At 42.4% G+C, this 25,652-nt stretch overlaps 1 protein-coding gene and 1 pseudogene across 3 annotated transcripts in view; one reads left to right on the top strand and one right to left on the bottom strand.

Moving 5' to 3' along the window:
• Fam184b (family with sequence similarity 184 member B) overlaps positions 1–25,652 on the top strand; it is a 112,970-nt gene that overhangs the window by 31,556 nt on the left and 55,762 nt on the right. For all 3 annotated transcript variants that reach the window (XM_074042547.1, XM_074042548.1, XM_074042546.1), the window contains exons 2-5: positions 18,841–19,599; positions 20,325–20,460; positions 21,586–21,725; positions 22,226–22,432. In XM_074042547.1, the coding sequence (XP_073898648.1) occupies positions 18,841–19,599; positions 20,325–20,460; positions 21,586–21,725; positions 22,226–22,432 (1,242 nt within the window). The remainder of the gene's footprint in view (positions 1–18,840; positions 19,600–20,324; positions 20,461–21,585; positions 21,726–22,225; positions 22,433–25,652) is intronic.
• Positions 11,495–17,649, bottom strand: LOC109690626 (U3 small nucleolar RNA-associated protein 18 homolog pseudogene; annotated as a pseudogene).

Genomic DNA, 25,652 nt, shown 5'->3' on the forward strand with positions numbered 1-25,652 from the left:
TGTGGTGCCATCCATCGTCTATATTCTAAAAAGAAAGACCTGCAGCCTTTGTATTTATTCTGGACATAATGTCACCTGCAGAGTGACTGAGTATGACTTTCCTTGAACCCATGACTGCATGTTCAGCATCCTCTCAAGAGCCAGGATACCTGAAATAAGATAGGGAGCAACAAGGAAAAACATTCTTACATTTGCTTTTTGGTTATGAAAAACTGCCAATGACAACAGTCTAAGGAAGAAGCTTTAAAAGACACCATTAATGTGCAAAATTTTCACATATAATATTGGCATAGAAAAAAAAAGCTTCACAGCTAATTAGCTCATATGGTTTGGGGATCTTAAGAATATTTAAAATTTTTCATTTTTTAAGTGACTGGACATTGGCTCAATTGGCAGAGCACCTGCTTTGTAAGCATGAAGCCCTGAGTTCAAACTCCACTCTCACCCCCCAAAAAACGCCATTTCTTTTGATACTTTTAATTGAACCTATGACATGTACATTGTAGGAAGTTAGAAAATATAACAGGAAACAAAATCTTTTAATTAAAATCCCTGTGAATCCCATCACGATCATAGATGATCGTGGTCAAAATGCTGAGTTTTATCTCTGACTCTTACACCAGCCCCACTCTCAGCTCTCCCTTGCCCTTCCACATCTCTCCTGGGAGCGATTCCTTCCTGCTGTGTCTTGGTTCCTATCCTCTCCACACACCGCCTCCCAGGACACCCGCTGTCACTGCAGCACCTGCACTGACTGTCCAGAGAGGGAGTCTGCAAGTCCTGAGTGCTTTTAGCATGTGCTGTCACGCGCTTTCCTGCTTCAATCAAGGAGGCCAAACGTTAAAGAGGCCTGGTCCAGCACCTCTGAGATGTGTTGTGAAGGATGTTAATTGGTGTGATAATAATAACAACAAAAACTCAATGACCAACTGTGGTAGACAACTAAATAAATGTCTTTCTAATAGAGCTGCAAACACTTCCCAGGCTTATTTGATATTGGACTCCCTTTATCACATCCATTCCCTTAGGAAATGTCAGTTTAGCTTGACCATTTCATTAGTTAGGAGAGAAAACTTCATTTTCTCAGAGAGATTGAAAGACCTACCTAAGATCGCAGTGCTTGACAAGGGCAGAGCTTGGCCTTAGAACTCTGGTTCTTGCTGGTTGGCACTGGGCTTCCCCCAGCGTCCGCAGTGCCTTCCAGCCTCTAGCCTGCACCATCTTTCCTGCTGGACTTTCTGCCCAGTCCTATGTGTGCAATTCTTGTGTCCTGTGTGAGAATAAGAACCAAGTCTTTTGTTCTGTCTCCTCCAGTTCTGAGGTTGAACCACATTGGGTTTATTTGGAAAGGTGGAGAACATAAGCTGTAATTGACATCTGTTCTTGCTGACATAGCACTCCTTCTGGGACCAGATTTCTAATTGCACTTGAGATGCTGACCATGTGACAGCCTCAGTCTTCAGACAGTGTGGTTGAGGCAGGTCAGCCCCAATCTCCCGGATCCCCTGGGACCTGAGATTAGCAGCCAGCACATTCTATCCATTGGCCCAGGCATAGATCGGCATTAGACCCATGGTCCTGGTCAGGTGGATAGTTAGCTTTGAGACCTCTATTGGCACTGTTGAGAGACCAGCTCTCTTTCCTAAGGGATACTGAGCTGGTAAAGACTAATCTTGAAGCTGTTTCTGACCACTTTGTGAAGAGTCTGCTAAGAAATAAAGCCAACCCAGAAAAAACAAAACTGAGATAGAAAAGAATCAAAGACAGTATGAGAATGGCTCCTATCTATATTCTCAACTACTCAAGAGGTAGAAATCACAAGGATCTCAGTTCAAGGCCAATCAAGGCAAAAAATTTAGTAAGACCCATCTTAACAAATAAGCCAGGTGAGGGGGTTTACACTTGCAATCCCAGCCATGTGGGAGGCATAATTAGAATTATAGTCATAGGCCCACCCCAGGCAAAAATACAAGACCCTATCTGAAAAATAAAAAGCAAAAATGGGCTGGGCGCATGACTCAAGTGGTAGAGTACCTAACAAGTGCAAAACCCTGAGAGAGAAAGAGAGAGACAGAGAGAGTCAAAAGGAATCATTCAAGAGCCTGTATCTCTGTATCTGAAGCTAGCAATGGCTCTGGCCTTTTCAGATACATGCACCAATAAATTTCCTTTAACCCAAGCCAGTGTTTTTGTATCTAAGAGTCCTGATTAGTAAATCTGTACAAATCTAGAATTTGGTTGCTCAAATCTAGTGATTTTAGAGGGATTTCACATATCTTTGTGGACAAGAAGGATGTGGTCAAACATGCTGTGAAGGCCGTGTGCCATAACCGCACTGAAGGGACCATCGGAAGTATGTACTAAATATGATTTCCTAGCCCTAAAACTGACAGACTTCATAGGATTGGCTCAGGGAACTCACCCAAGAGAAGGAAGACTGCCACCATTTGTGAACATGGAGACAATTTTATACTTAATTCTATTATTCAGCTCCACCTTGGCAATCTCCCAGCCTCCCTTCAGAGTTCTGATAGGCATTTGATTCGAACTGAGTGACAAGAGCTCTGGTTTCAGGGCCTGATGCATAGCCCGTGCTAACTAAATGTTTTTGAAGAAGAGTTTTCTCCATCTTTCTGACTTTATCTCTTGGAATGAGTACAATTGCCAAATTGTATTTTTAGCTGGCAGCAATCACATGCCTTTTCTTCCTTGGATGCACTGTACAATTCCATTTGCATATAACACACCTGAATGGTGTCCCCTCTCTGTCACCAGAATTCTTCATTTATGTTTTTATCATCCACTCATTCATCCATTAGTTGAATTCTAGACCAGGATAGGAGCTGAGGATACAGTGATGAGTAACAAGCAGTCCCTACTAGCTCCTCTCATTGAGGACCTACCACGAGCCTGTGAGCTGTCTGTCCAGTGTGTGATGTTTGGACTCAGTGGTGAATAAGTCAGGACCCTGCCTCACAAAGCCAGCAGGCTCTGCAATGGTCAGTCCTCCATGGACCACGTCCTGCTCTCAGATGTGCTGAGGCAGATAAAGGTTGTGGTTGATGAGGGGCCTTTGTCATCAGCCCCTGTAGAGAGACAAAGGATAAAAGGAACATAAAATAGAATAGTCCCAGAAAGGGTGTCTTGGAGGAAATGATCCCAGAAATTTTTAGGTAATATAGAGAGCAGACTTGCCCTCAATTTTACAAAAGCCTAATGTTCTTACTTTTGCTGTCACATTCGATCTCAGGAGAGGTTTATGCAAGTTGGAGTTCAAGAGCTCATTTCTGAAGCTACAGCCAACATAGGCTCCTTGTTGTTGGTCCTGTGGTTAGGGAGCAACTTTCACCCCTCATTACATCCACAGCAGTAAGACTCTTGAAACTCTTCTCCAACAGGGAACCATGGTCCTGAATACAAAACACATTTACAAAAATTGGGCTGCTCAGACCAAAACAGACCAACTTCTGTTTCTCACCAGCCAGACAGAAGCAGCATAGCCAAGCCAAACTCTACAGGGGAGGCCTCAGGACTCCACCCTTCCTTGTCAGAATCTATTTTTCTTCCCAGGGCTTGTGTCTCAGGCTTATGTGCTTGTGGATTACTGATATAGAACATTCTGATGGTATATTCCGTAACTTTAAAAAATCCAGGCTTTTTTTCCTGATTATCTTTGAGGTACACACTCATCACAGAAAAACTGGGGAATGCACATGAACAAAAAAAGAAGGGAAAAATTGATCCAAAGATAACCCTGGTCATGTTTTGAAGTCTTCTTGACACTTTTGTTTGTCAATATATATTTGTGTGAACACCAGCATGTATATGTAGTTTTGAAACAAATTGAAACAATATTGTGTCATCAATTTGATACCATTTTTTATTTTAACTTAATCTATTCCTGATTTTTGAGCTCTTTGCCATGGAGGGCTGTCATGGACTATGTGTTGTACATATGCTTTTTCTAGCCTAGGTCAGAGATAAAATAGGGACTGACTGTCAACTTGTCCCTGTGTGCCTTTCCACTGATGCCATGCAGATATAGAGAGCAGCATCTGTCTCATCACAGCAAGATTCTCAGCTGCTGCACTAGAGGCCCCATGTAGATAGAGCACAGAAATTCAGTCATGGATAGAAAGACAATTTGTAAAGATGACCTGCATATTACAAATGGATATTTGGGTATTATTTGGACAGGGCTATGTACCTTGCAATATACTGTTTATCTCCAAGTTTTGCAGAGGATACAATAAATGGTTTGGAAAATATTTAAAGAATTTTTTCTCCCCAGAGAACAGTGAAGAAAATGAAAATTCATTTAGCATTCAGTGTATTTATATTTATCAGGCTGTGGGACTGACCTTGCAAAGCTGCTTTGTGAACTGAAAAGTATTATGAAAAAATAACACTGATACTCATTGTTATATCACCTATATGGAAAAATGGATATGTATATCTATTTAGATATGCAAATCAAGACCTGCTTTCAGAATTTGAATATATAAAATTATAATCTAGTAGGTGAACCTGAAGACACGCTAAGTCTGCTTTTGCATTTATGCGATTCTGTTTCTATGCATGTGCTTATAGGTTTTGATGTTCTTTCTGGGATTACTTCTCTGTGAAAATATTTCCTGGGAGAGGTATTACCTTTTCTTTGTTTCTGTTCATGAAAGTATCATTCACACATATGCATATCTGTCGGCTAAGCTGTGCAGTCAAGAGAACATTCCAAATAGCTTAACCAATCTGTTGAGATTTGAGATAGACAAGACGCTCCCTTTTCTGGTCCCACATTGTTTGTGGGCTGTGAAACTCCTTGGAAGGAAGGTGGGCCTGTCTCATGTGTGAGTGTTGGGGGGGACTCTAATTAAGAGTCTTCCTGGGAGAACTCACATTTCAGCTAAGTCTAAGTCTAAATTAGCTTGGGAGGCAATGTGATTTCAATTACTGAGAAGCTTATATCTCACAGTTCAATGCCATGTGCAGCAAGGACCCAGCAATGGCTCTCTGATGGGTAATGATGAGATTTTAATTAGCATCCTGGAACTGTCTAGAAATCTATTCCAAGCTCATTTGCTTGAAGAAGACCAGCTTTGTCTGGGACCTGTTCCAGTCTGTTTCTATAAAGGAAGGGGAGAGCAACCATAAGACCTTTGCTATTTTGGTCAGTTTGGCACCTAGTAAGTCTTCCTGCTGGAGATTTAGCTGGTCTTCTTTTCTGACGTGGTACCTGAAAGTTTAGGCTCCTCTCTGTGAGCAGTGACCATGGCCTTCCCATGTTCCTGTCCCAGAATGCTGTGCTTCTGAGTTGGAGTCATGTGGCCATCTCCTCAGCCACCAGGATGGGGAATCTTTTGCACTCTTCCCTCTTCCCCACCTGACACCAGAGAGTCACTGGTCCTGTCACTCCTCCTTGCTTACAACTCCCCAACCTAGACCCCATCCCTTTCCTTACTCCAGTCCGGCTTTAGCCTTCCCTAACTCCTCTTCCTGCCACACTGCACCCAGACTGTACTTTACAACCAGAGCACTGGCTCCAAAATTTATGAAGTGGACAATTTTAGTCCCAACAGCTCCTGAGAAGCTGAATCTTGTGAGAAAAAAACTTTCTGCATAAACCACACATATGGCTTTCCAAGTCTAGGACTCCTTTGCAACTCTGAACGTTAGAAAACAAACCTGGACTGGCCCCAGTCCTACTACCTCAGGATCTCTGGGGAAAGGCCTGAGAGTCTTCATGGTCATCATATGCTACACAAACAGAACAAAGCCTAAACTCCTTTACATTGATACTGGATCCCGATGTGCAACACCTGCCGCCCGTCCAGTGTTGCACCATCATGCTGTCTACCATCCATCACCGACGCACTAAGGCTTCAGTTCTCATCTGTCCACCAACACTTATTTCCTCTTTTTTATATCCTTCCACACTAAGGCTTCAGTTCTCATCTGTCCACCAACACTTATTTTCTCTTTTTTATATCCTTCCTACTGGGTGTGGAGTATGTAACATTATTTTGATTTGCATCTCCCTAATTATTGGAGACATTGAACATCTTTTTATGTACTCATTGATAAGACTCCAAATTTTTTGACTGAAGCAGTTGGTAGAAGGGAATTGCTGTGAAATGAGATAGGGATATTGTGGGAAGAGCCAGTTATGAAGGGAAAATTCAGAACTAAATTTGAGATGTGTGTTGTGTGTCTAAGGAGAGCTGTTGGCAAGCAATAGGATGCATATTCAAGAAGAGGTTCAGTTTGATGAAAAAAATTAGCAAACAGAGCATGTGTAACCTCATGAAATTGGATGAAATCCCAAAGGAATATTTGCAAAAATGAAAAATAGGCTGAGGCCTAAATTCCAAGGCCATCCCATTCAAAGGGTAGGAGGTGAGGAGGAACTGAGTAGCTAAGGAGATGTGAGAGCATGGTCAGTAGGAAGGTATTTCAACCTGGAATCCAAGTGAAGACAATGTTTAAAGGTGGAGGAAATGATTATGAAGTCAATGCTGCTGAAAAGTTCAACAGATAAAGACAGAGACTTGTCTATTAATAGTTTAGCAATGTGGAAGTCATTAGTGACCTTGAGGAGCTATTCGGTGGATTAGTTGCAGTGAAAGTCTAAGAAGAGAGGACTCAAGAGTGAAAGGGAGGTGAGAAATTGGTGTAAGCAAAATATTGGAGGATTTTGCTATAAAGGGGTAGAGAAAAACAGTAGAGGATCAGAAGTAGGAATTTGTTAATGATAAAAATTGCAGCACATTTCTGTGTTGGTGGGACAGATCCATTAATGGTGATGCAGGAGAAAAGGGGGAGAGTCACTGGAGCAATGTGATCCTTTCCTCCCCTGTGCCTTTCCCTGTGCCTCTGCAGACTTTAAGCAAAGTCCTCCAAATGTCCCTACATGTACAACTGGCCTGCTTTCAACCTCTGTATATTAGTCAGCTTTCACTGCAATAATGCAGTGGTTACAATGACCGTTCATTTCATGCTCAGGTTGGCTGCTGTTTTTCTGCTCTCTGCTGTGCTCAACTGAGCCAGGCCAGTTCTAAATGTTGGGTCGGGGTCCAGTCTACTCCAGGTGTCTCTCATTCTGGGGCCACTGGCTACCCTGCACATACTTCATTCATGATAAGTGGTAGAAGCACAAGAGGGGAAGCAAAACACATTGGACAGTTAAAGCCTCTGTTTGCAGCAAACCACACAGTCAATTTCAACCTCCAAAGGGAATAAAAATAAACACCATCCCCAGAGCAGGAAGGGCCATGCCAAGGAAGGTGAGGGAAAAAAAAATGTGGGCAAATCTTTTAGTCTACAATACTCGATAGCTTGTAAGCTTCTCAATGGAATGGTCTTATTTGTTCAGTTTACCCAAGACCTAGAACTAGGCTTGAAATACAGTAAATGATACAAAAACATCGAATGGAAGAATATCACCAGCTTTTTTCTAAACAAAGTGATTATTCTATCTTTTGTCTTTGGACCCAAAAGGATTTAGGTTTGAATCTGAGACACCTCACTGTTTTAGCCCAACAACTTTTGGCAATAATAAATAGTAGTAAAAATAATAACAGATGGTATGTCTTGAGGGCTTAATTTGTGCTAGGAATGTGGTGAAATATTTTAGGTTCATTTTTTATTTAATCTGTAAATACAGCTATAAGATATGCATTGCTCTCCTCACATCATATATAAAGTAACTGAGGCTCAGATAGATTCAATAACTTAATCAAGCTCACATAGCTAGAAAGAGTAGAATATTGTATGCACCCAAGAACAACAAGCGCTAAAACTATGTGACCCATAAGCGTGAAGTAAACCCCACTGTAAAATAGAGCTCAGAATTAGAGTGTCAACTTTATGGAACTGTTAAAAGATTCATTGAAAAATGAATATGTGTATTATCTGGCCAAGTTAATATTATACTCTGGGTGCTCAACAGTTATTATTTCCTTTTTCATTTCAATTCTAACTCCCCCATCACACTTGATGGAAATGTTTCTCTAGATCTAATGCTCATAATCCATTAGTTATATCCTTGTTAAACTTCTAAGACCTTAACAGACCTTCTGCTGAAATTTCCTCTGAAGTCAAACCAATGTCAGTGGATTTTCTAAGACTCTTAGGAAGCCTACTCAACTTGCTCAGTATTTATCTTGACTGCTAAATTTTTCATGCTCCTTGATGGATTCTAGCTTGGCTTCTCCTGAAAAAGTCAATTTATATATGGGGTTTGGGCCAGGTGCTGTGATATTTCAGCAAATAGCAGATAGTGAGTGAAAGCAAGCAAGTAGATGGCAGGGGGCATGTGATTTGTGAGGCTCCAAGTGCAAAAGGGTAGGTGTGCTCAAATGCTGCTCAACAATTTCTAATGTTTAGAGCAGGTGGGGGAGATTGTATCTCCAAACCAAAGGAAATTTCTTTTCAAGGGGATGAGGAGGAGAGAAGGAAGAAACATAAGAGTCAGGAAGTGTGTGTGTGTGTGTGTGTGAGAAAACCCAAATACAGTTCGGTTGGAATCAGTCCAGGGTTGCCCAGAAATAGAAGGCTCTTCATGAAGGAGGTAATGACCCTAGTTCCATTCAGTATGCTGGGAGGGGGCGGAATGGGCTGGTACATGTAACAGTAGGCCCGCAGAGAAGCTAGAGAAGCTAGGGGTTCTAGTTCTAAGAATGAAGGAGAGAAACAGATACTTGGAACATCATAAATCTCTGCTATAAGGAAGGATGAAATCTAGGTCTCTCTGCCTGGAGAGGACCCAGTTTCATAAGTTCTACCACACGGCCATTACCACAGGAATCCACATCAGATTAAAAGTGTCCCACAGTTGACCATAAGAAGAGTGGGTTTTCTCTCACCATCCCTTACATAGTCCAACATTATACACTGGAGAGTCTGTAACAGGCCAGGCACTGTTTAAGGTTTCCAGGAAGCTACAAAAAATATATGCTGAAATCTGTACTCTTAGGAAGCTCCCACTCGAATACCTAAATACCACAGTGTGACATGAAATGGCCATGTCAGCTTTTTCCAAATAGATTTCAAAGTGTCCCAAGAAGACATGAATGTAATAACTTTTATCTGCAGGAATTTGCTGTGGCTTAAATGTTTCCCTCTCCAAAGTTCATATTGAAACTGAATCCTTGATGTCATCATATTAAGAAGGAGGGCATCCACAAGATAATTGGGTCATGAGGGCTCCACAATCATGAAAGGGATTACTATACTTAGAAAAGAGCTTGAGAGAGTGGGTTTCTCCCTTTTTGCTCTTTCCACCATGTGAGGATGCAGCATTCGTGCCTTCTGCCCTGTGAGGACAAACAAGAAGGCATCATTTTGGAAGCAAAGAACAGCCCTTGCCAGTCATCAAATTCTCCAGCACCTTGATCATGGATTTCCCAGCCTCCAGGGCTATAATATAAATTCCTATTATTTATAAATTTCCCAGTCTGTGATATTTTGTTATAGCAGCACAGACTAAGATAGGAGCTAAGGGATGGTTTTTAAAGGAAATGGGATTCCCTTGCCTTTTCTCAGTTGTTTCAAATAAAAGTCATTTACTTTCTTCTACATCCTTCTTATTAGCATTCCTCTAGGATGTAGCCTCCCCCTACACACACACACACACACACACACACACACACACACACTTTGGTCTCATTGTCTATCCAGCCATCTACCTTCTTCTATCCCCTTTTTCTTCATAAGTGGTTTTAGGGGAGAGCGTCTATGATCTCCCCTTTTCCACATTCCATTTTCTTCTTAGTCATAGAAGTCTGGATTCTACTCCCAACATCAACTAAATAGTACCAAATACTCTGGCTTTTTGCCAGCCCACCATTAAGAGTCAAACTCTTTTTTTTTCTCTGCATAGGGGGTAGCAAGCATTAATTATGTAGCCATTGGGTATCAGATTTCCCATGCATTATCTCACTAGCTGTCAGTACAACCCTAGGAGGCTGATTTTATTGTCCTTCCCATTTTACAGATAGGGAAGTGAGATCCAGAAAGATTGACTCACCTGCCCAAGCTCTCCAGTTAAAGAGCATGGAAGCTGGGACTCCAACTCTAGAGACCAAGCTCTTAATTACTCCTTCTACACAAAGTAGGAGAGTACAGTCTATGGTAGGTGAACAGGATTGAACTAGGGATTAGAGTTGGGTCCCAAAGAACCATGGTGGAGAATTGAAATCACCTGTATGAGGAAAGTAATTGTTGTGTGACAAATCAATTAGATGGTATCTGCATAGAGAATATAGATGAGGTCAGAAATCTTAAGTGTTGAGTTTGTGGCATTTGATAAGGGCTGAGGTGGTTGGGGTGATGTGGTTGGTGTTGAGCACGCCAAGTATGTGAGGATAAAGATGAGGTGAGCAGGGGATTTGAAGTTGTCAATAAGAAGGTAGTAGAAATAATTGACCATGGAGACTAGGCTAAAAAAGATCAAAAGATGAAAAGAGATGTTAGATTAGGAAAAGAAAAGAGTTAATTTCAGAGAGCACATGTAACAAGAAGGAAGGAGAGAGGGTGGAAAAGAAGATGTGGAAATAAGCAAACATCCCAGTGGAGCAATCCCAGGAGTGCCCTTACCCTGTCACAGTCAGGAACATTCGTCTGTACCTCCATGTTGGGCTTAAGTCAATGGTTGTGAATGCTCTCAAAAATTCTCCAAACTAGTGTCCTAATGAAAAATATCCTAGCACTCTCCTCCACAAAGGCAGGTATCACCTCTTTCATTTCTTCCTAAGGATGCTGTATTAATTATGAACGTTGAGTTTTCTCCCTTTTTGAACAAAAGTTGCCATGATTTATTATGACATTACTTTTAATTTGCATGTAGCTGGCTCCACAAATCATTATCCATACGTTATCACACATTCTGGAACATTTCTAAGATGTAATGGGATTGGCTTCCCTGTGGCTCGACTGTATTTCATATAATTTCTTTAGAAGTCTGAGTATTGGTGCAACTTATTCAGGATCTCTTGTGTGACACATGAGCTTGTCCTAGAAACGTTAACTGGGGGCGATGGGAGATGCAGAAAAGACAAAGACAGAAGACTGAACATGCATAAAGCTGGAGCCAGGTAGGCTGGGCGCTTGGATGAGACACCCCAGCCCCCTCCCCCTCCAGTGAGTTTATTATATACAGTAGCCACACGTGGTGGGGAGGCATTTCTTGGGGAGGGGTGAGAGGGTGTGACATTGTAATTCTCTGGAACAGGAGGAACCTGTGACAGCTTCTCTCTGAACATAAACATTAAAGGAAAAACAGCTGTACTGCATCTTGCCCACTTCTGCAGCTGAGGCTGTGCCAGTTCAAGCATGCAATTTATTGGGCATAACAATGCTTGCTCCCGTCTGTGGTTTGGGGCTGTGCCAAACTCAAACACGAGCTTATTCAATACACCTGTCGGCTCCCCACAATGGTCTTGCCCTTCTCATTCCCCAAAGCCAAGTATTCATCTCTGGAATATTATGGAAGAAAAACCTATAATATGAACATGAAAAATGGTTTTTTAATGACTTGGAAGTTAGAAAATACTGTACCAGAAGGAAGGTGAACCAAACTTATAGCTTTATTTTTCCTGAAGAAGCTATTGCCAAGATTTCTATAGTGGTATGTAAGGCCTGAGAAGAGACACCAGTAACCAGGTACATTATAGCTTTTATTGGCTTTGGGTTTGTTTCTTGGAGACAATGATTCTTGATTGGATATGTTTATCACTCCACAATTTGAACCGCAGGCCACATACTGTCCATTGCTCAGTGTGGTGATACTTAATCCAAATAAACTGCTTTTATCAACAAATATGTTGAGGCATTCCTAGATTTTGCATCCCAAATGTAAACTTCCCCATCCCTAGAAGAGTTGCATATTTTCTTACCAACTGAAGAGAATGGACGCTGCTACCAATCAGTTTTCTGGGTCTTCATTGGTAGCAGGTGAGAATATCCAACAACACCCTTAGTGAGCAAGAAGTCTCCATCTGGGGAGACTTTGAGGCCTGCGCTGTTTTCTCTTTCAGACTGTCACTTGGTGCATAGGAACTGACTTTCTAACTAGCATACTGTAGACATAAATAACCTTGCTGTGATTACTTAGACTAAAACCTGTTCATTAACTTAAAACAAGCCACAAAGATTGGAAACCTGTCCAAATAGAGGCTTTGGATGTTAGTATTTGTTCTGGCATCAGCCCCAAAACTGTGAAACATCACTATGTAAGTCAGTGTCCATCACCACCTGTGCAGGAGAATAGACCTGCCCTGAAATCTAATCAGTGGTAGGTGTAGCCTGGTGGTAGTTCTTCAGTTTCAAGATTCTTCTTAGATGAGATGTGGATATGGCTGTGAAATTCCCAGTCCTTTGCAACAGATCATCTTCATCCTCTTCATTTTTACCATCAGAGAGATTTTCCTCCCATAGGCTTCTGGAATTCTTTGAGTCCCTTCTGCAGTTTATCTTTTCAAAGTTTACTTTTTCTGGCATTTTGTTGTTGTTTTGGTTTTTGGTGGTACTGGGAATTGAACTCAGGGCCTGTGTTTTCTAGGTAAACACTCTACCACTTGAGGCATATCTCCAGCTTTTTTGCTGGCATTTTTCATCTTTCCAAAACTGTTCATCATGTCAAACATTTCTTCATCTTCATCTTCTTCACCCACTTAAACTAACTTTTTCTGAGAGGGGGAAATTATCTTTTTCATCATTCTCCACTTTTGAGTCATTTGGTTTCCACTATACTTGAGCCCCAGAATAGCACAGCCACTACAGCAGAGTAACCTGGTGCCCCTTAATACCAGTGACTCCAGGGACCCTCCAAGGACCCCTCCAAGGACCCCTCCAAGGCATCACACACCTCCTGTGCATGTGTGTCCAAGGGGACCAAAGGGCAGCCTTTCTGGCAGCTCACCCCACCCTGCTCTGCCTCTCCAGTCTGGCCTCTATTGTGTCTTCCTGACCTGTTTCCTTCAGTTCCTCTGTTCCAGAGGTGGCCTCCATGGGTTTGAGAGGAAACACATGCCAACACTTGAGTTTTCTTCTAAGACTACAATTTGGCCTTAGCTTGGAATTTCACTATCTGTATTCATAAGCAAAAATGGAAATGGTAGAAATGGAAAACTGAGTAAGGAAAATATCTAGTTAGTAATGATGAAATAATAAACATGTCAGTAATCTTCCACAGAAACTTCCATGTCTCTGAGCAACAGACAGGGAAATAAATTAGAGCACACCCAATATAATGGCAGACAAAAATAAAAGTGAGAAATTTCTTTTTGTACAGATATGACATGGCCTCCAAAATCTATTGTTAAGTAAAAAAAAATAGATGCAAATGAATGTGTATGTCTGTAAGAGAGGGTACAGATTATATGAAATATAATAAAATACAATGCTATATAATGGAATAAACTTTCCTGTTTATCCATACACTACTCATGGAAGGATATCTGAGTAACCTTCTGGGCAGAAACGTGGAAGGAAGGGAAGGTAGGAGATGGTGTGTCTGGCATCCTTAGAAAGCCAGGAGCTGTGTAACCAGTTTTCAGCCTAACATTAGAACAATTTGGGCAGACCTGTGGTAAGGACTGTTTTGAGACTTTGGTCCGAGGACACTGTCACATGCCAAAGTGCCCTTAGGTATTATGAGCTTGAAGTGTGTGCCTCTTTCTGCCACCTTCAAACTGAAATGTGATCCTATGTTAATCCTAGAGTGAATACATAGGATGAATTTTCACCTGACAAGGAAGACTCTTGCGAACATGCTTGAAATAGATGGAGCCCTTAAGGCACCCCTTTTGGGGGACTCTGCTTCTTACTCAAGATATTTTGATCCTTTCTTTCATTGAGTGCTTTCATGGCATCAGGGTAGATCAGATGTTCAACTAAGTTTTCTATTTGACAGTTGCAGGAACTCCATACTCCAAGATCACCATCAACATCAGTAGGTACCTTATTTTATTCTTAATGGAATCACTAATGCCAAATTTCACAGAATTGTTTATTCAAGGATATTTTGTTCTTTACCATGAGAAACTGCAATTTTTGTTGATTGCCTCATGGTATAAGCTTGACTCTCTAAAGAGAAAAGCAGTCTTTTTCTTTAGTTTGTGTATTAGGTATGCAGAAAAGAGTTAATGTAGCAGGTTGGGACTTTTTGTTAGGACAGATTGCTTGCAAGGTTGACCCTCAGCTAGCATTAGGAAAAGTATACAATTTCTAGAGGGATCCCTCTACTCAAACTGTTAAGAGTTTCTTACTATGCCTAAAAGATTTGTAAAACAACATGGTTTGTACAAAACACCTGCTTTCCTTCTGGAAGTTGGGAACTTCGATGCATGTCCACTACAGGTTGCCTGTGTGAGTAGCTTCTAGTAAAAACCTCAGGTGCTAAGTCTTTATTGAGCTTCCTTGGTAGGCAATATTTTCTTACAGGGTAAATTGGCTCCACCAAAGGGGACCCCTGGAAGCTCACCCCTTACTCCCAATTTCATTCCGTGTACCTGTTCTCTTAGCTGATTTTGCTTTGTGTCCTCTGCTGTAATTATTGTCATGAGTGTGACTATGTGCTGAGTTCTGAGAGTCCTCTAGCAAATCACTAAACCTGGGGGTGGTCTTGAGGTAGTCCAGTATATTAGGGTGACTAATAAATGCTGTAGCAGACAATCCCCAGGAGGTCAGAGGCTCCTTACTGTAGTTTATTTCTGACACATGTAAAGATAGATGCCAGTGCTCCTGGTGGGTTGCCCCTACCTGGTCATTTAGGGTTCAGGCACCTTCCATCTTAAACTTTGCCTCACTCTAAGTCCTTGGAGTCCTCTCCATTAAGTTTTCGGACGGTGGAAGAGACTGTGGAAAGGACACATACCCTTGGCCATTTTAACCTCCACATTGGCCCCAAGATGACATACATTGCCCAACCACCCAAATACCATTGGCAACCACTGTTCATATGATGTCACCTAAATGCTAGGGGACAGGAAATGTGGTCTCTAGATGGTGTCTGCTCCCCTGCAGCAACCCCTCCCTGCAGAAACGCACCATGAATTGTTGATAAGTCCCTTCACAGGTACTTATCATGTACCTACTGTGTGCTTGGCTTTGTACCAAGTGCTACGGATCAACAGTACACACAAGATTGTGTGATATTGTTCTTGTCCAGGTGTAATTGACATGGAAAAGGGGATTAGTCACCCCGGGATGAGAAAGCAATGCTCATTTTTTTTCTGGGAAGTCTTCTTTCCTATCAGACTCTGAATCGTGTTGAATCCTCTCACAACACTTATCAGTGTGCATTGATACTTTCCATTTTCTCATCTGACTTTCCCCCCAAATTATATTTTTGGGGGTGAATGCACTTGTCTTATTGACCAGCAGGTATCTCCAGTGCCCAGCATGGAACCTGGTCCATCCAAGTTGTGTGGTGAATCCATCAGTGAACAAATGACTGAAGGAGTTAGTGAGATGCATGGTGACCCTGTGCACTGAGCATGTGCTTCTGAGTTAGATACACCATCTTATCTCAGACCCTGCAAAAGTTACTAGACTTTTCTGAAACTCAATTTCTCATTCTTACAATAGGAAGAAAAATACCAACTTTGCAAAGTTGCCATGGGAATTTTTCTAAAATGATAAATGTGTATAAAGCACCTATCCTTGTAGCCTATAGACACATAGTAGATTCTGTAAAAGTGGTATTTGTTATTATCATAAGTCACAGCCAGTGGGATACTAGCGTCAACTTCACATGCATCAGATACAGTCTTGGATGGAAGTCATTAGGAAATCATAGAAACCATGAGAAGGGGCCAAATCCTCTGTACAGAGCAATGAGAGGGAGGAGTTGTGGAGACAGCAGTTTCATTTCATTGCAGGTGTTTAGATGGAGAGAGAGAGAGAGAGAGAGAGAGAGAGAGAGAGAGAGAGAGGGATTTGTGATTCTAAAGGTGGAGCTTATTCTCCCACAACTGCACACGATGCCAAGGTCAACTCATGGCTTGGCAATTGCATTCTTCAAGATGGAGTTCTGATCCCTTCATTGACTCTTGCACTTGAAATCTTTTCAGAGTGTCCACTTTGAACCAAGTATTGGGGATAGATTGTGATGAACAGAGAGCCAAACTCTCTCATAGAGCCAATAACTATATCACACAGAGATAATGAAAAACAAAATCTTAGGTTGTGTCCTGGATAGATGGTAACTCTTTCTTCAAGAATTATAGTCTCAATGAAAATCACTGTTACATATGTCACCTCTAGTGGTCCTATTTTTCCTTCTTGAACAATAATTTTATAATTATGTATGCATACATGCACACATAGATACCCAAAACTTCGTATACTATTTCATATACTACTTATTAGTCAATTCTCTATTTTACCTAAACTTCTGGGGGGGGGGTGTTTGTTTTTGTTTTTTGCTGTATTTGGGTTTAAACTCAGGAACTCATGCTTCCTAGGCAGGTGCTTTACCACTTTAGCCATGCCCTCAGCCCTCTTTCTTTTTAGTTATTTTTCATGTAGGGTCTTGTAATTCTGCCTGAGCCAGCCTGCTTTGTGATCCTTCTATTTGTTACTCCCCCAGTTTTATTGGTTGAGATTAGGGTCTTGTTGATTTTTTTGGCCTGGTTGGCCTCAAGCTGCTATTCTCCTGATCACTGTCTCTCAAATAGCTGGGATTCCAGGCATAAACCACAATGCCCAGCCTCAAATTTTTTTATAAACATTATTTTTGTGTTATTTCATTTTTTCTAAACTACATGATAGGGAAGTCCCAGTATAAACATTGTTCTTTGGTTGAAGAAAGGGTCACCACCTGCCTAATCTTCATCAGGCTCCCAGAACTGAACCTCACTGTCCAAGCAACTCAGGCTGAGAAGGAAAGGATTCAATTTGAAAAACATAGAAAACACTTACAGGTCTTCAACAATAGCATTATAGTCTAGTTCAGTGTACAGACGGAAGAATAAGCAACACCAACAGCAACGCATCAAGGCTAATAGTAAGTGTGAAGGTGTGTGGTAGGGACCCTGAAGGAGAACTCTTCTTATCTTAAATACCCATGGAAGACCAGCATTTGGTCTGTCATCTTCACATGCCTGGCTTCTCAGTAAGAACATTTCACATGAGGTTCACCCACCTCCTTGAATTCTCAGTTCTTAGCCCCCGGAATCACCAGTGATCTTTTCCTCTCTTCTACTTCAGTCATACACTCCATTTGCCACACCCTTGACCCTGTCAAAACCAAAAGGCTGCCCCTGCCCCATCCTTTCAGCTCATTGGCTCTTGAAAATACTTCCACTGTCTGACCCTTCTCTCCCTCTGTCACACTCACCAAGTGAAACTCCAACTCTAAATGACCCATTGAAACTTCCTATCCTTCCTCAAACTAATTCCCATAAAAACAGCTGATGAAAATGTCACCACAAAGCAGAACTATAACTATACACAGCCTTCACTGCTTCCCTACAATGTAGACTTCTCACTCCACTTTCCTAAAACCCAGTTCACAGCTCTTACTCCTCAGACTTCCCACACTTTCTTCCTGTCTGACTCAGCACAGTTGATTGATGACCTTACTTGCTGCTTCAGTGTGAATGTAGAAGACACCTTCTCACTCCTACAAAGTGATGAGAGCTCCCTCATTCTGCTGTCACAAGTGCTATGCACCTGTCCCCATCTCTCCCTTCTCTCCAACTTCTGAGGAGAAGCCATCTCTCTGGACCACCCTTCTCATGGATTTTGACCTTTTTTTTTCTTTAATCCATTATCATTTCCAGGGTTTCAATTGATGGGTTCTCCATGGGGTCAGCCATTCCCACCTTTGTATGGATGTCCTCTGGAATCTCTCATCAAGCAACAGCAGCAGCAACAGAACTCTCCTGATTCTGTGTCCCTTCATCTCTATCTCAGGCTTCCCCAACCCCCACACGAACTCCAGAGCTTTACCTACTACCTTGATGCTTCCTTCACTAGGATGTCTAAGATGCATATCAAATTTAATATGTCCAAACAGAATTCTTGATTTTCTTCTCCATACCTATTCTACCTGCAGTTTTTCTCATTTCAGTCAACATCTACCTGTTGCTCAGGCCACATTCCTGGGCTTAATTCCTGGGCTTCTCACTGTGGGCCTGTTCCTTCATCCTATTCTCCACACAGCAAAACCAGCATTCTTTTCTTTGTTTTAGAAGTGGAAAAAGAAGACATTCTTGTCTCGCTCCTGATCTTCTGAGGAAAGCATTCAGCCTCTCATTGAGTATGATGTTACTGTGGATTTTTCGTACGTGTGCTTTGTCAGGTGCAGAAACTTCCCTTCAATTTCTAGTGAAATTTTACTGAGTGCTTTTATCATGGAAGGGTGTTGTTTTCTCCTCTGCCTATTGAGAATATTACTGGATTCAGTTTTCTAAGATTTTATTGGGTTTTGCATTGTGCTCCTTTTGAACAAATGAGATCACATTACTTGTCTGCCTTAACAATTTCCCCTGGATTCCTCCCCTCTCCCCCTCACCACTGAGGGGGTATCCCCTTCAGAATTCTGACAAAAACTCCTATTCAGAACTTTGAACAATGTCACTCCCAGCTTCTACCACCTCCCACTTCCCAGCTCTCTCATTGGCTTCTCCTGGGAACAATTCCTAGTAAATAACTGAACTGCCACTCAAATCCTCTTCCCTGCACTGCCTATGTGGATCCACCATAGTATCCAGAGTGGAGGAGAAGCATCTCTGGTTGCATCCACTCACCATTCACAAGCCCACCCTCCACCTGCCTCCACACCACCCTCCCCATTCCCCCACACCCCTGCTAACTGGGCTCTTGGTTTTCCTGCAGGTGATTTATGCCCTGAACACCCGCCAGGATGAGACAGAGGCCAGCATGGAGGCGCTACGGGAAGCACACCAGGAGGAGCTCCAGGACGCAGTGGCCGACACCAAGGCCAGGCTCTTGCAGGAACAGGGCTGCACGGGTGACAACCAGGAGGCCCTTCTGCAGCGCATCCAGGCCCTGGAGAGCGCCCTGGAGCTGCAGAAGAGGCTGACGCAGGAGGCGCTGGCCGAGTCGGCCACGTGCAGGTTGGAGACCAAAGAGAGAGAGCTGAGGGTGGAGGCAGAACACGCCGAGCGGGTCCTCACGCTCTCCAAGGAGATGCTGGAGCTCAAGGCGGACTATGAGAGGAGGCTCCAGCAGCTGATGAGCCAGGAGGGCTCGCAGTGGGGCGGTCCTTCCCAGGAGAGCCCTAACGCCACGGCCGAGCCTGACCAGGGCCCCGAGATGCAGCAGGTCCTGCAGGAGGTGGAGCGGCTGAGAGCGGAGAACCAGCAGCTGAGCCAGGACTACGCCAGAAAGGCCGAGGAGCTGCAGGCCACCTACGAGCGGGAAAATGAGGCCATCCGGCAGGCCATGCAGCAATCGGTGAGCCAGGCCCTGTGGCAGTGGCAGGAGAAGGAGACCGACCTCCGCAAGAACTTCCAGGTTCAGGAGTCAGCCCTGCAGGCCCAGGTCAGGAAGCTGGAAGGGGACCTGGAGCACAGGGGACGCAAGATCAGTGACCTGAAGAAGTATGCACAGAAACTGAAGGAAAGGATTCAGGTAAAACCACTTCTCTTCATACCTCCCCCAGGGATAATAGATAGGGCTGCTAATTCTGAAGACCTACCATGTGCGGGCATGGTGCTCAATCTTTTCCTTCTACCAAGATGAGCACTGTTGTCTGCATACATTATACAACTACATCGTGTGACATGCATTTATCGAATACCCACTATGCTAGGCAGGGAAGTAGAGACTTGCAGTTTGTAGATGAGAAGACAAGGCTGTAACTGGGAAGTTTAAAGACTCTAGCTGGACACACAATGAGGAAGTTCTTGAACTCAGATCTGCCTAGTTCTCAAGCCTGTGCTCATTCAGTAATAACTTGACTCTCCTAAAATCCTTAGGACATTTGGTTCATGGAAAGCAGGGCCATAGATGAGTCAGTCATGTGAGACCCACAAAAGCACAAGGCCCCATCTCTACAAGTAGCCACAGCTACTATCTGTAATACTCCCCGAGCATTTTGTTCTGTACTAGACACATTATCTCACTTAATCCTCACTGGAGAAAGGTTAAATAACTTTCCCAGGGCCACATGGCCATCAGAGGATGAGTAGGATTTGACAAACCCTGAACCACTAACTCTGTAGACTCGGTGCTCCTGCTGTGCACTTCCCTCCTTCTCCCCTGCCCTCCTTCAGCTCTGAGGGCTGTTTTGTGCATGCAGCATGTCTCTTTACAGAACTGAAACCATAGAACTCAGACCTTTCTTGTCCATTTAGGACTTGGACATGCAGCTGAGGGAGGCACGACAGGAGAACTCAGAGTTGAAGAGCACTGCAAAAAAACTTGGGGAGAAGCTGGCTGCTGCCAAAGACAGACTGATGCTACAGGAGTGTCATGTGACACAGAAAACTGGTGAGATGCACTGTAACAATCCCTTAAAGATCGAAGTTAGCTGCCAGGGTGACCTGGTGCTACTGGAACCTCAGGACTGCTCAGGGACAGGGGCAGGACTGTTGGATCTGCCTGTTAGGTGGATGAGTCCAATCCCTGCAGCACACAGGTGAGCCTCACCTGTAGAGTTGCATGGGCCGACCTGACATCTAGAAGTTGTGATGCAAAAGGACCCCTGCCTGCCAGACCCACTACAGTGCTGGCATTGGACGTCTCCCTCCATGCTTAGAAACAGCTTTGTACTTTTAAGGTCATTGCACACCCTTACACTGTTGGTTCTTCCCACTAATTTTGTGAGACATGTGTTGTCATTCTCCCATGTTACAGATAAAGAAATGAAGCTAAGGAAGGATTAGTGGCTGGTTTGAGGCCAGTCAAATGGTTGGTGATAAAGATTGTGTTGTATCTAAGAATATCTGACTCCAAGTGCCTTTGACTAGGCTCCCTCAACAAGTTCTTGAATACCTAAAGTGTGACCAGCTTGCCAATAAAAACATTAAACATGATCCCTGCCTTTGGGGAGTTTATAGGACAGTTATATCACAGCCATGGCATGCTTCAGTCTTAGAGGCATGGTGCAGGCAGTAGGGGAATATTGTGTCTCAGAAAGAAAAACTCCCCATGGTTAGACAGGTGAGGAGGAGAAGAGATTTGAGTTGGAAACAGAAGGGTGTTGAGAATTTAGAACAGTGGTCTTCAAAAATAGAGCATAAGTGCTTCAAGGAACAAGAAAAAGAAAAAAAATTGCAGTTCCAATTACATATTTCTTATTCTTAATGTCTCTTGAATACACATATATTGGGAACATGCTCAATTTTATACCTATAGAAAATGTAATAAAAAAATTTTAGAGACTGCTAGCTCAGGAAGGGAGAGGTAACACTTATTTTAAGATGAGGATGCTGTTTGAGCAAAGATGAGAATTACATGTGGCCATTCCCAAGGAGTGCAGACCGTGGAGAGCATTACGTAGAAGGGTGGTAGGAAAATGACTGAATAGCAGGACAGGGACCTAAATGCAGAAGGCTTTGAACACAAGGCCAAAGCCAAGAACATTGCAAATGACGTGGAAACCTATGCTTGCAGATGACAGGAAGACTGAGCAAGCTTTGGAGAATGAAGTCCTAGGGGAAGTGAATGACTTGGAGGCCCACAGTCTTCATCCTCAGCAGGATCGAGGCTTTCCCAAGGAGTATCCCTGCACACTAGGAGGCCCAGATGCACAGGTAGTGTCTGAACAGCCCTAGTGATGCAGTCACGGGAAGCGTTGATGGCATGAGCTTGAGGTAGAAGCCAAGCACAGTGTGTCTCATGATTTTAAGAATAAATAAAGTGAGAGTGGACGTCCCTCCAGCTTCCTACCTGCCCCGTTTCATGTTTCTCCCACGAAGCTGGGAATCAGCGAATGTAGTAGAATTCTCCCAACTTTTTATGTCAATTCCTCGGAAACTGGAAACTGCTACAGTCTCAGTCAAAACAAAAGATTCTTTAGAAGCTACTAGAGTATGGCCTAGAATATCTGACACTGTGACAATAAACGTGCCATTCCAAAAAGCCCTTTTCCAATGGTGATATCTCTTACAAATATCAAATACATAGTCTTTTCAATTTTATTGGACCCTCTGATACATGCCATATAAGCAGCATATAAATGTATAAAAGAGAAATGGGATTCCATGGACCTCACCCCTCTCTAGCAGTTACAAGGTCTTGTTTCTTCTCATAGGCCAAGAAAGAAGCAAATGTCGAGACAGAATATATGAAGCAGCGACATGAAGAAGACCTTCACAAGATTAAACGTCAAACTGAGGAGGAGAAGAAGCATCTCAAAGACCAGCTGGTGAGGCGCCTGGAGGACTTGGTAAAGAAACACACTGTGGAAATCAAGTCAGTGCGCTCATCTGTGGAAGTGGAAAGAAAGAAGCTGCAGAAGGTGAGGCCCGTGTTCACTGAGATGATTCTGGTTATTTCTTTCTCTCATCCCCTCCTTTCCTCTGTCATTCCTTCTTTCCTTCCCCATGCATTTTCTATGCTCCTGCTGTGTGCACATCTCAGCTCATTCTGTGAAGATACACAAGTGAAGGACAGTCCCTGCTCAGAGGGAGTTCAGGGTGTCTTGGAGGAGACAAGGGGATTCCCCTAAGATTGTAAGTCAACAGGGCCTGCAGTTGTCGACATGGGGTAGAATGGTGTCTTATACCATTTAACTTAGGGAAATTCAACTCTTCTCATGCAGCAAAAACCCAAAGAGAAATTTGGTCAACTAAAAATTCATGCTTTAATGACTGCCTGGACCCAAATCCCCACTCTGCTGCCTCTGCCCACCAGAGAGAAATTCTGCATGCCTCAATAGTTAGATGGGTGTTGATGATAACGGCACCTCTCTGAGCACTGCAAAGATTAAAAGTGGAGATCCACACGAAGAAACGAAGCATCTCCCAGTGCCTAGGCCACCAAGGCAGTAGGTAGAACCTGGCTCTTAAACAGCCCTGTGAGAGAAGAAACTGTCTGTGTGCTGTTCCCATCTCCCACCAGAAGGGGCAGCTTTCTGCTGAGAGACATGCAAAGCCTTATCTCTCCTGTTTGCTAGGAAAAGCAAATCAGGTAAGTGAGGGTTTTAGAGAAAGAATGAACTGTAAATCAATATTATTTTGAACGTGGGTGGATGCTTTGTTTAGCGATGATGAGAAACCCTCTTTATAATCTACGGTACCAGTGTTTAGTGTTCACTGAAAGATAATTGTGTACCACTGTGGGACCCAGTTTTGTGTGGTGGTTGAGAGAAGAAAGTATTCAATAAACATGTATTTAATAAATACATGAATTCGTGAAACACCTAGACCACTCCTGGGCCTAGGTCTTGACTCTTCCACAAGTTGTGTGATCAGAGATTGAGCACTTAACTTCTCTGAAGATTGAAAATCTTCAATAAAATAAAATAAAATAGGAATAAATAATTCAAGGGCTTGCAGTGATAAAGTCTGGTATTACATATGAACCCTTAGCTCAGTGCACAGAATTTAGTGAAAATTCAATGTCTAGTAACTATTTATTAATCACCATGTGCCCTGGTGACCTGATGGACAAATCTGACTAAGCAAATAAATCTCACTTTAGCTTTAGGCAGGGAGCATGAGTCCATTTGGAAAATGAATCACATGGAAATAAAATGTGTTTACTTTCAGGATTTTGTCTGTGTTTTACTTTTGATCATGTCTCAAAACTGAGACTGTAAATGATATAAATCAAGCCAGGCAGATTAGAGAAAGATAAAGCCTTAAAGAGGCCTCCTCTCCAGGGTTTATGAACTAAAAATAGACACTGGTTTTCCTGTGGAGTTAGGAGTGCTCTGTTTCTTTGAGTACTTGGTGCAGGTACATTGCATACCCTAAATACTTCCCTAACCTAAAGAACACCTTTAGGAGGTATGCTGGAGTTAGTCCAGAAAACCTGTATGCCTGTCTTGGCCATGAGATTAGAGTTATCAGTTAGTCTGACCAACAGAACAGAGTATACATCCTACAACTAGCACTTGCACACAGTGATAGCTGTGAAAGGATTTCCTGAGCCTCCTGAGATAACACTTTTGCACTCCACATCTCATTTGTTCCACTTAGGATACTTGGTGGCAAGACTCACAAACCCATTTGAGCAGTTTAGGCAGAAAAGGAATTTAACATAGTGATAATGAGTAGCTTTCTAGAAGACCTGAGAACTGGCTTTAGCAACTTCCAAGCCAGTACTAATGTCCCAAATCCACTGCAAAACTTATGTGTAGTTGGTTCTTATTTGGTTATTTGGTTTGACTGTCTTTGCCATTTAGGGGCACTCAGATGATTTACATTTAATGTAATGACTTACTGTTTTTCCTACTTGTCACATCTTTGTGCCCTGTTCCCCTCTTTGTTTAGTTTTGATTTGTTGTGCATGTTTTGGTATTCCATTCTTTTATCTTCACCCCTTACTTACCAGCCTCTTTTTCGGCAGATGGAGGGATAGTGTTTACGCTAAGATTTATTACAAACATCTTTATCACAGTCTTCTTTAAACAGTATATTATTTCACATATGCAAACTTTACAATAATACATTTTCATTTCTCCCCTCGTGTTCTTTGTACATTCATTGTCTGACATTTTACTCTGCATGTTATAAATCCCATGCAATGTTGATTTTATATTTGCTTGAAGAGAAAAAAAATTAATGAGAAAAAAAGTCTTTCTTGTTTCTTTTGTATTTATCATTTCTACATTCATCAAATGCCCAGATAGTATCATTTTTATTTGGCCTGAAGAACTGCCTATAACATTTCTCATGTGGGTCTCTGCTCATAACAAATTCTATTTTGCCCTCATTTTTTTGGATATTTTTACGATATATAGAATGCGAGGTTGATTTGTTTTTCCTTTCAGCACTTTAAAGATGTCACTCAGTACCTTCAGATTTCATTTTCTTCTAGTGAAAAGTCGGCAGCCATACTTAAGTTTTATCTCTTATGCATAATGCATCTTTTTCTCTGACCATTTTTAAAGATTTTATCTTTCTCACCAGTCTTCAACAGTTTGATTTTGATGATTTTTGTATTTTCTGCTCACTGAACTTGTGGATTTATACTTTTCATGCAATTTGGAGATTTTTAGGGCCATTATTTCTTCATTCTTTTCTGCTCTGTCCCCCTTCTGGTTTTGTTCCACAAGTCATCAAAGCTCCATATTCATTTATTTTCAGGTTCCTTGTCTCTCTGCTTCTGTGAGTTTCAATTGTTGTGTCTTTAAAGTTCATCTTTTGCTCACCTTTATTCTGTATAGTCTGCTCTTTTTTAATAAATTCATCCAGTACATTTTTCACTTCAGATATTATATTTTTCAACTCTAGAAATTCCATTCTATTCCATGCTTTTCCTGCCCTGATACACTGAAACATCTGAAACTGAGCAAACTAAATCCTTCTTCTCTTAAGTTGTTTCTGTCAGGTATTCTGTCACATGATGAAAATCTAACACAGAAAAATGGTACCAAAGAAGTAGGGTCATTACAATGACTAAACCTAACTATGTGTTTCTCAAGTCTTTGGAACTGGTTTGCAGGGGAAGTTTGGAAATGTTGAGGCAGACTAGGAAAAGTCTAGAATGCTGCAAGCAGAGCCAAATGGGTG

This window comes from Castor canadensis, chromosome 9, assembly GCF_047511655.1.
Source record: "Castor canadensis chromosome 9, mCasCan1.hap1v2, whole genome shotgun sequence".
Taxonomy (NCBI): domain Eukaryota; kingdom Metazoa; phylum Chordata; class Mammalia; order Rodentia; family Castoridae; genus Castor; species Castor canadensis.